This window comes from Anneissia japonica, unplaced genomic scaffold, assembly GCF_011630105.1.
Source record: "Anneissia japonica isolate Jap-2015-1 unplaced genomic scaffold, ASM1163010v1 scaffold673_len1821605_cov196, whole genome shotgun sequence".
NCBI lineage: Eukaryota > Metazoa > Echinodermata > Crinoidea > Comatulida > Comatulidae > Anneissia > Anneissia japonica.
The window spans coordinates 1,210,798-1,222,394 of NW_022717449.1; the positions used below are offsets into that span (position 1 = coordinate 1,210,798).

The 11,597-nt window shown below is 32.6% G+C and overlaps 1 protein-coding gene across 3 annotated transcripts in view; it reads left to right on the plus strand.

The window, feature by feature from the left end:
- Nucleotides 1-3,974, plus strand: part of LOC117110310 (homer protein homolog 2-like) — a 36,887-nt gene extending 32,913 nt beyond the window's left edge. Inside the window, exons 7-9 of one of the 3 annotated variants that reach the window (XM_033252970.1) lie at nt 1,080-1,187; nt 2,941-3,021; nt 3,506-3,973. In XM_033252970.1, coding sequence (XP_033108861.1) covers nt 1,080-1,187; nt 2,941-3,021; nt 3,506-3,685 — 369 coding nt within the window. In that variant the 3' untranslated portion in view covers nt 3,686-3,973. Of the gene's footprint in view, nt 1-1,079; nt 1,188-2,940; nt 3,022-3,505 lie in introns of all 3 variants that reach the window. The other 2 variants (XM_033252971.1, XM_033252972.1) reach the window with 2 other exon arrangements.
- Nucleotides 3,975-11,597: the final 7,623 nt, after the last annotated feature.

The window sequence follows — 11,597 nt, forward strand, 5'->3', positions numbered from 1 at the left end:
AAAAACCGAAGGCGACCAGAATGGGACTCCACCATCTAATATCAAAACAGGGTCGCTATCACACCCGTGTGCACGCAGGCACACGTTAGGCAGTATGCTGGGAAGAGAGTCCCTGCCAGGGATGTAAGAAGGTATTAAGTTGGATATAGTACATTGGTGCCTTACCAATTGGAGAATGATAATAAGTGAGAAAAGACAAATTAAATAGTGAAAAGATGTTTTTTTATGTGGTCCTTAAACGTAGTCAAGGACGGTGATTGGTAATCGGATTACCAAGTAAAGAACTAAAAATTTCGCCACAAGAAGTCGTTCTTGGCTAATAGTACTAGACACAGCATTGATTTCATGCAACAAACAGCTAGATAAATGTATTCGGTTGTTTATGGTCACCCCTTTCTACTTCCACAGGAATGTGTTTGTTTATACCTCCATGGTTCAGTCTTAATCAGTAGTAAACTGACTTAGGGCTGTAACTATGTATATGTGTACCATGTACTGACCGATTGAACAGGTGACTGACTGACTGACTGTATATACCTATCTTTTTGTAATACTGACAATGTGGATCCATTTGTGTGTTTGTGTGTTTGCTTATATCATCTATCTATCTACTACAGGTCTCCCTCCAATTAAAGACCACTTTTGGGTTTCCATGGTCTTTAGCAGCCTTGGTCTCTAATTAGAATAATAAAGATAAAAGACATTGTTAATTTGGGACCACAGAAAAGTGGTCTTTAATTGGAGGGAGATCTGTATCTTTTTATTTGTCTGTCAGTTTGTCTTTATTTATTTGTAATATTATTTTTATCATTTATATTATTATTTTTATCAACAGTCTTTGCATGCTACCAGTCTCTATAGATGAATTTCATATTATAATCCCTGTCATTAAAAGCATTTTCAATCTTAGCTCCCTGGGGAAAGTATTCAATAATATCAGTGCTTATCATTGAAATGCAAAGCAAGTATATAATATCAATTTATACATCAGGGTTGTGGTATCAGGTTGTATGTACTATATGCTTGTCTAGCTTAGTAGCTTTACTGAAGGTGTCATTATTTGCATGTGCTTCTTGCAGACTTCCGACCTGGAATCAGGTCACGGTGAAAGTTCCCTACTGCAGGATAAGAGTGATCTGCAACAGCAGCTCCAAGCTCTCTCTATTGCACACAAAACCAAAGAAAAGGTAAACATGGCATTGCTTTATAAGAACCGACTATACTGACCATTAAGCTTCATCACCACAGCTTTGCAAAAAAATCATTTAATCCAAGGCCACTTAGAGCAGGATGGAGTACAAGAATCGCTAGGGCTTTGGAAGATTTTCTTAGGTTATAAGACTAACCTCATACCATACAGTTTTAATTATTAGTGAATGCATATAATGTACTATTTAAATAAACCATCGTTAAGGTATCCACCTTGTGTACTTGTAAAAGTTTTCAATTCAGATTAAGAAATCTAATTTAATCAAAATAAGCTCATTTTTGCGAGGGAGGAGAAAGACGTTTGTATAATTTTGGTCGAAATTTGGAAACGGCAATGAGAAATTGTTAAATGCTTACACTCTGCACTGTTGGTGATTGCATTCATGCTTCCCGGTCCCTGCTTTTCCAAATCCCTGTGCATCATTCATCTTGATTTTATGGACAGTCTTGCTTGTTTTTTAGGGTTTTCTAAAGAAATATCAACTTCAATTCTTAATTCTACTCCTGTTAAGCCCTTTCGGGATGTCAAATTTTATTTGACAAAGACATGTAATATGCCTAAATATGGTCATGATGACATCACATCATTATCATATAATGTATGCACATTGTGACTATATATGGGCATACAGTAGTTTGTTTTTTTTTGGTCAAAGAGCTTCACACAACAGGGGCCTTGAACATTGAAATTATCATTATGACACTGTGACTACATTGCGTACTGTCAGCATTATTCTGACCTATTTCTCAATGCTGTACCATCTGTCAGGAAATAATATGATGAAAACCATAGACAATTCAGTTGAACTAACATTGAAAAGCTTATTTTAAGAAAATATTAAATTTCAATAATAAACAGAGTAAAGAAAACATGTTTCCAATAATTTACAGACCTTTTACTACAAAAACAAAAAATTAAATTTATTACTCAATTTACAGGTCTATGAATATATGCTTTAATAATATTATTTCCGCATCTGATATTTCTTCTAATTTCTTAATATGCTTTTAATTGTAATCAAAATCTATCACATGCATTGTTAGCAATTTGCAAACAATTAAATATTAATTAGTACTACAGTATCACATTAAGACCAACTGAAACCAATATTAAAATTAACAAATAGAAATTATCCAGTTAAAATTAACTGACTTAAGTGAAACCTAATTAATTATTAATAATAACAAAGATAAGCAAATTAAATTGACCAACTAAGTGAAAACTAATTAATTATTAATAATAATAAATTTAATATAATAGCCTTTACCATGCCTTTTATGACAATAAAACAAAAGAAAAATACCTGTAATACACAGAATAACAAAATAAATATTAATAATTAAACAAGATAGGCTATAATAAATGAATAGGTTGAGATCCTGATACACTGATACAATAATTCACAATATTATATCTGGGTAAATATAAGAGATAAATGATAAGGTGGATTTACAAGCAGGACATAAGTAGGCCTTAGCACTGTGTCCAGGATGTGGTTGTAAAATAGATACATTTAAACTTCACACTATTTTGTGTTTAAAGATTTGAGTGGATAGGCTTATACCCAAAGAACTATGATAATTATTTTATGATTATTTTGCATGAAATGAATGAGCAGGATGCCAAAATGCATGATGAAAACACATAATTTTTTCCCTTCATTTACTTCCTCCATTCATCGCATGTGCTATGCTTGCTTGTCACCCTCACCCTCTCTTTCTTCATATCAGGAAACGCATGAGCTTCACCTCCGCCTACAATCTGCCACCAACAACCAAATGGAGCAATCGCAACTAAGAATCATGCTACAGGTACCATTTCATGTTTGAATGCTTCAGCCACCCCCACTCGGGATTGCACCATCATGAATATTCATTAGAATTATAATAAGCTACTAATTTTTACATTGGGCTTTATTTCATGAACATTAAAATGATTTTTTTTAACTTCCAAACAATATCATTATTCTATAATTTTGAAGTGGAGTTGAATAGCTTGGTGGTTCAGATGCTTGCCTTAAAATCCAAGGGTCCTGGGTTCAATTCCCGTCAGTGTTGCAGGATTCTTCTCACAACCAAAAAAACTCCACTCCCTAAACCTCATATTCAGATTTAGCTTGTGTAAAGCATAACATGTGTGTGTTTGTCTTGTGTAAGGGATTGTCACCTTCAAGTAGGACAGTGATATATTCGCTTACTGACAAATCCTTGGCGCATCTGTTGTTCGCCTAACATAAATAATAATAAAATAATATAATAATGTTTCTGCTTTATATTCACCTTATTTTTGTTATAGAATTCTGATAGTCAGGTAGGAGAATTAGAGAGCCAGGTGTCAAGTTTAATGCAAGAATTAGAAGAGGAACGAGAAAAGAACCGACAGAAGTCTCAACAGTTAGCCTCGCTTCATGCTAAACTGGCTGGTGTCATACAGCAAGCGTCAACATTAAACCAAACACTTGGCGAACAGCTGTAACCAACATGCATATGTACATTACAATCAAAGAAAACTTCCACCGTCAGATTTTGTAACCAGGCAACTTGTCAGACTGTAGCCAAAAAAACAAAACAAAATCTTCCGTAATAACTGTACTCAGTATGGTAGTTACTGGAACAATACTGTAAAATCTTGAATAAAAGCCCTGATTTCTTTTTTTAAGGACCCTTGAGTGGGCTTCTTTTCAATATGGACCTCTTTTCGAGATGGACTTCATTTCGAGATTACTTTTGCAAACTAAAGAAGGGGGGCTTCTTTTCAAAATTAATTTTGGAATTGCTACTATACAACGTTATGCAACTATTGAATTTGAAATTCTCTTTAATATTTTTTTTTTCTTTTACCATGCTAGAACAGTAAAATAATATTGATAGTGTAAGCTATCATCAATCAATCAATCAATCAATAAATCGTCAAAGATAAAGTCGGTCTGAATGTAAGTACTATCTCGAAAGAATCCCATATTATCTTGATAAGAAGCCCATGGACTTCTTTTGGAGATGGGCTTCTTTTCAAGATTACTTTTGCAAACTGAAGAGGGTGCTTATTTTCGCGATGGGCTTCTTCTCATGGTGGGGGCTTCTATTCGAGGTTTTTCAGTACATCAACCTATAGCTTGTTTTGCATAAGTCTCAAATGTAACAACTTATAACCAATCAGTGGTCTTGATACAGTACCTTGAAACACTACTTTCCATATCAACTATAACCAAGCAACCATCAATGGAAACATTCTTTTTTTTTTCAGCAGAGGTCAACTTTAACAGGACATAGGCAGTGCTGTACATATTACATTAATCTGTAGAATAATGTAACCAGGCAATGATCCATAGAAACTGTAACCAAGCAACAAACTGTTATCCACTATTGGCAAGCAACTACTGTAAACTCCTTAAATGCAATCCTTTAATTTTAGAAATTCTGGGCATAGACTGAAGCTAATCTAGGCATTTCATTGGTTCGGTGCTAAACTCAGCAAATATATTTTGCGTCAAAATATTCAGTCAATGTGCAAAAAAATTAACAAATGCAATAAGGAACACAGACATAAGCTCTGTAATCAATGATTACTTCATTGTTGCTGCTGTAATTTTGTATACAATTTATAATATCAACTAGTTGTCAGTGGAATTTTAAAATCAAATAAATAGTTACATTGCCTGGGCTTATGTTGTTTATTGTTGGCAACTTGAACACAATTCATTGCTAAGGTAAACATAAAGACTACAATTCGTCATTGGTGAATCTTGTATCAATAATACAGTTTTCTCAATTATCTTTAGATGAAATGTGCCTTTGAAATATTGAAGTTGTGTTTACCCCTTTTTTAACATCTAATTTAAGATAAAATAAAAGCATTAAATGTCTCCCATTTTAATAGCTTCCAACCCTTTTAAGGGAATCTTATGCTTTGGTGATATTAATTAAATTTATGAACTTATAAGTAAGACAGTGTGGTTAAATTATGCTACATCAATATTTCAGATATTATTTATTATTCAATATAATTGTATGATTTGATGTGAGTTTTTTTATATTCTGTTATCTGTGTGCTATAACATGCATTATTTTCACAAAGCTACTAAGAAGAAAAAAATTACCTTCCATATAGAAGTAATAATTTAACAACTGATTTCCCTGTCAAATATAAGTTAACTATTGTGTTTTTCTTGTTATGAACCTCTTAACTTAATCTAAAGGTTAAAAATTTGAGATGTTTACGAAGTGATTTTTGTATAACAGTTTTAGTCCTGAGCATTTTTATGGGCCCGGAATCCTACTAATTATATAAAATGTAAATCATTCTGCAGTTTTCATTCTAGTCATATGTTTCTTACTGGCTGTGAAAGAGGTAGAATGGAATAAATGTTATCTACGCTGGCTGTAGTATCAAACATTAAAGATGATGATTACCAAACATTTAATAATCCTTTTTAAAATTCCTAAATCATTCATCAAACAAGTACCAGAATTGTGACCAATTTATCAATTGTTAAGGTCCACTGATTAATCTCAGATAAGATAGTATAACACATACTCCAAGTATCGATATGCACGCCATGGCGTCAGGATTCAATATTTCGGCATTAATTATGTCATCATCAGGAATCCTGATTTCTGATGATGGCATAATTAATGTCAAAATATCAAATCCCGACATGATGGCATGCATTTCGATACTTGGAGTAAGTATTATACTATATTATTTATTCTTGATGTTTATCATTCAAGAAAAACATGTTTTTTAACAATTCTCAGGATTGTAACTCAGCTCTTGTGTGGGTTTCCCTTTAACATCGGTGTAAATATTAATTGCCTTTTTTTATCCGTACGTATTATATTGTATAGCTTTATATAATCCTTTAGATATTAGCTGTATTACTGGTTTGGGAATATTAATTTCTAGTGGATATATTTAGTTTTTAGCCACAACGGTGTATATATAAATACATTCCAAATTTGGTAACCATTAGCTATTTTGTACTAGTTTACTGAAATTTGAGTTTTAACGCATGTAATTTTCTTTAAAATGTGGTTGTAAGCTTATTTTGAGCAATGCTAGTTGCAGATGTACTGAATATATTGTTTTATGTATATCTAACACAACTCTGATAGGATAATTGTTTTTATGTCCAACACTTCACAGAGGGCCTGATGAGATAATTGTTTTATATCTAACACTCCAATGAGGACCTGATTGGACATTTGTTTTACATCTAACACTCCAATGAGAACCTGATATAGACATTTGTTTTATATCTAACACTCCAAAGAGGACCTGACTGGACATTTGTTTTATATCTAACACTCAAATGAGTACGGTACTGTACTTAATTGGACATTTGTTTAACATCTAAGAGTCCAATGAGGACCTGATTGGACATTTGTTTTATATCTAACACTCCAACGAGGATCTGAGTGGACAATTGTTTAACATCTAACACTCCAAAGAGGACCTGATTGGACGTTTATTTTTTATCCATCACTCCAATAAGGACCTGATTGCTCTTTTGTTATATATTTCACATTCCAGTGAGGATCTGATTGGACATTTATTTTTACCTAACACTATGAGAATCTGTTTCATAGTAGATAATGCTTTAGAGAAAGTATGATTGGTGGATTCTTGAACTAGAAAAAAGATGATTGGTACCCTAAGGCCATGTTTCCATAGGACTGAATTATCAGATTTAAAAATTGTGTTAATTATCAGATACAATTCTGTGTACAACTCAAACTCAAATCAGTGAGAATGCAATCACTGAAAATTTTGTCATGGTATTTAAAATGCCCATAAAATTGCAATTTTCTCAGTACTGCAATGATCACCATCTTTTTTGGATTTACTAAGGAATATGGATGTAAGCAAACATGGGGATAATCATAAATGCTGTTGCCTCTGATCCTATAAACATTTGTGCAGAATCACTCACTATATGGCCTGTGCAAACAGTGACTCTTCCAGATAAATTTTTATTGGATAACTTTCAATGGCCATGGAAACCAGGATGTATACAGAATTTTGCAGAAGACGATTGATGATAATTATTTTGCAAAGTTAAGCTGGAATGAAAGTTAATTCTTGCTGCTTGTTGGAGAAATCTTTTGATTTGTTTTGCCAAATCAAGTATGTAAGAGAAGTTATGATTTGTTGACTCTAAGAGAAGTAGTATTTAAAGAGCCTGATTTCTTTGATGAATTAATGATATATGATATTAGAGAAGCTGTGATTGGTTGTTTTGTGGAGAATTGTGAATTATGGATATTAGAGGGATTTTGATTAATTTACTAAAATATGAGATGATCTGTTGTTGATGGCACAGTCAAGGGAAAAGATGAAATGAAAATTGTACTCTATTTTAGTTTTTTTTTTTTTTTCGACAGTTTACTTCTTTTAGATAAGAAATAATTTGTGTAATTATTAATTAAAATCTCTTATTTATATAATCAACTATATACATAGGTAGGCTTAATTAAATTTACTTTTGTTTGTTATATAAATTATTTATATTTTTAGCAAAATGTATACACTGTGCTTTCAGTAAACAATACACAATCTTGTATAATACAAATATTTTCAGCTATTTTGTTTTATTTCTGCCTGATTATATTTTATTTGACTTGCAAAACTTTCTGTAGCTTATGAGACATAAATGTCAAAATATTACAAATGTTGAGGTCATACACGTTAGAATATTAATAGACTGATTTCGGCTTCGAAACAAGAGCTGAACAGTGGAGATGTGATTTGATGGTTGAAATACACTGCTTCCAGTCTCAAGGTTCTCGGCAAGAGGTCTGACTATCGGGGTTTCGTTGGAATGCAATCCTATTTCAAAAAATGCTACAACGAACTATAGGGCATCCTACAAAAAGCGAGTTCAGAAATCTATTTGAATTCTAATAGGGAGCCCCCAATCTCGTGGTAGCACTTTTTTTTACGTTCCATTGTGTGCATACAAAATTAGGGCAGTCGAACCTCTTTGCAATTCTATACTCTTTGGGAGCAGATTGACTGACTGATATGAGACAATATTGTTTTATATACACTATCTAACACTTCACAAAGGCTCTGATTGGATGATTGTCAGAGCCTGTTATGACAATTATTTTTATACACTCCGATGGGGACCTGATTGGATATTTGTTTTAAGTCTAACATCCAATAAGGATCTGAGTGGACATTTGTTTTATATCTGACACTCCTGTCAAAAAAGAGAATCAGAATATTTCCGTCAACCAAAGGCAAGTTGACTTTTAAGTCTCATTGAGGGTAAAAAATGATCGACTCTCCACTCTCCTCATGTCTCATAAAGATTAACTCTGATCAACTTCCCCAAGCAGTAGCGTAACATGTACGAGCTCTCATTCGCTAAAGCCAGAGGACCCATACCTTTAGGGTCCCTCGGATATTAATTGGTATGTTTTTTGCCAGGACAATGAGCCCCAAATCGGCCGACTGGTGCCACTGATTGATCAGAACATTAAAAAATATATCAAAATACGCCCTATCATCTCTTCAAAAATGTTGGAATTGACAGGAGATTTGTCACATACCCCACTGGTACCATATCCTGTCCCCTAGCCCCCAGGGTAGTAAGCGTTAAAGAAACCTCAGCTAGGGGTCTTTAGTCTTTTCGTTACACCTCTGTCTCCAAGAGTTGGTTTTAACTTGTACAGAGTTGGTTATAGAGCGAGTAAAGAGATTTGGCTATAGAATATCAACATTCACAAATACGTATTTTGTTGGATGGAACATTCTTGTTAAATGTGAACAAAGAAGCTTAGAAAGCAAGAGAACTTGCTCCAAATATTGTGTGGGTGGGTAGGGGGAACCAATATCACTTCCTTATATGGGCAAATCACATTTATTTGTCACAAGAAACTTTAATGGGCGTACAGAGCATTAAGAAAGATGATGTATGTGATGGTAATGATTATAAAATTCTTTGGAAGTTTTCTAATAAGTATGTTTAGATAGGACTGGTGGAGGTTTTTGAAAAATTAACATCATGCATACTTGCAATTTGTATATTTAACAAGGTATTTGTGATGTTCTTTGTTTTGCTCTTTTTTGTTAAATTGTTTTTTTATTAATTTTTTTTAATGATGAAATGATTATTTTATTTATTTTATAGATATTTTAAAACCATTCTCAAAATTTAATAACTTGTGCTACATTGTATAAACAAAAGATTATTATTTGTTTATTACTGAAAGACTGTTTCTATTAATCTTATCCTTTACAATTTAAATGAAATTTTCTGTATTTACCAAACTATATATAAGAAATAGACTCAGGGTTTTATGGAATTGTTTCATTTTGATTTAACCATTGGTTGAATATTCCCACCTGATTTAGATCATATTTGCATTTTTTATTTGTTTGCTAAAATAAAAGATATTAGCAAATTTGATTGTATGAACCACTTGCTTAAATCCTGTTATGTTCTATGTGGTTCTTCGGTATTATTAAGTTTTTCTTTAATATACTTGATTAGTCTTGGAATCGTATGTTCTGTTTAATTACAGAGTATAGAGATCAAGTGCTGTACATGCTCCGATCATTAACTTTACGTACCTTCTGTAGTTTCAAGGTGTATAACCCTTCTTTGTCGGCTTTCCTATTCCCTTTTCGAAACTCTTTCCATACTTCTCCCTTTCCTTAATCCATTCCATAAAAATTATCAGTATTATAAACTTTGAACAATATTTTAAATAATGTTTGTGATTGTCATTTGCATTCTTCTTGCGCCATCCAAGCCTGAGCCCTTTCTCATTGAACTATTCTCCTATTCAATACCCCTCCTTTGTAATGTTTGTTTAATCACTGATAACTGGCCAAAGAGTACCAACCATAATGCTTATTTGCTAAAGTATGTGAATATTTAGGAAATTTATGCAGTTGGTGGAAAGTTTAAAGTAAATGTTATAAGTTTGTGACTTTCTGTTGTGGTATTGAAGCAATGCTTATCTGTGTTCATGAGCAGTAGGCGAGCATAAAGGTTTCATTACTGTATCATCATCAGTTGAGGCCACTTCGGAAAAAATGAAATTTCTTTTTTTTTATTTATTTGCAAGAAATCAGAGAAGTCATGCAATATTTTAATCAATTTTTTATGAATTTCTGATAGGTCCAAATTTTGATACTTGTGGTCTGGTTTGATACAGGTAGGCCTAGATATTGAGAACCAGAGTTGTAATAGTTTCTGACAGTCATTCCTCCCCCCATCCTGAGATTCAGATTCTCCCGATCCCAAGATTCACTACTATGTACATGTCATTTGCTGTGCTGATCATGTAGAACATTGATCATTTACTTTAAAGGGGAAAGTTGTTCAAAAGTCTGAAATAATCCTGTATGATAGATATGTATCCTAATGTGAAAGCAACTTTGTTTATATTCTAATGTGAAAGCAACTTTGTTTATATCTAAATGTGAAAGCAACTTTGTTTACCCTAATGTGAAAGCAACTTTGTTTTATCCTAATGTGGAAGCAACTTTGTTTACCCTAATGTGAAAGCAACTTTGTTTATATTCTAATGTGAAAGCAACTTTGTTTATATCCAAATGTGAAAGCAACTTTGTTTACCCTAATGTGAAAGCAACTTTGTTTTATCCTAATGTGGAAGCAACTTTGTTTACCCTAATGTGAAAGCAACTATGTTTACACTAATGCTGAAGCAACTTCGTGTATTCTGATGTAAAAGTTTGTTTACCCAAATGTAAAAGCAACTTTGTTTAACCTAATGGGAAAGCAACCTTTTTTTACACTAATGTGAAAGCAACATGTTTGTCTTAATGTTAAACAACTTTTGAGTTAAACAATATATACTTTGAAAATATAAATCATTCTGTACAGAAATATTCTTGGTAAACTAAATATTCACTGTACTGAGCATACAGATGGAAAACAAAGTGAATTTACAGTATAAAACTATTTAATGCAAGTGTTTCGAAATTACATTTTATTTATTGGAAGAATAACTTGTGCATTGATTTCTGGTGTAATGTAAGAAAATACAAATTTTGTATTAAAAATATTGGCAAAATTTCATTTTGCTTGCATTTGAAAATTACATAATTTTGTATGTACAATTGATTATTAAAAAACTGGATTGTAATCTGTGTTTTTTAAAAAAATCTCTTTTTTACCCCATTTGAAAATAAACTGATTGAAAAATCTAGAGGCATTTGAGGAATGTGTGAAAATAAAACAACAGGAGTAGAATTCTGTAAAAGCATTGGAAATTCATATTGTGTACTGCAGGCATTCCAACCCTTGAATGTTGAAAAGTGGGACACGTCCCGAGACGTTATGTTTGAAGGAGGACACATCTATATAGAGGGTGGATGTCCCCAAATAAAGTTAATACAATTATGTATATGA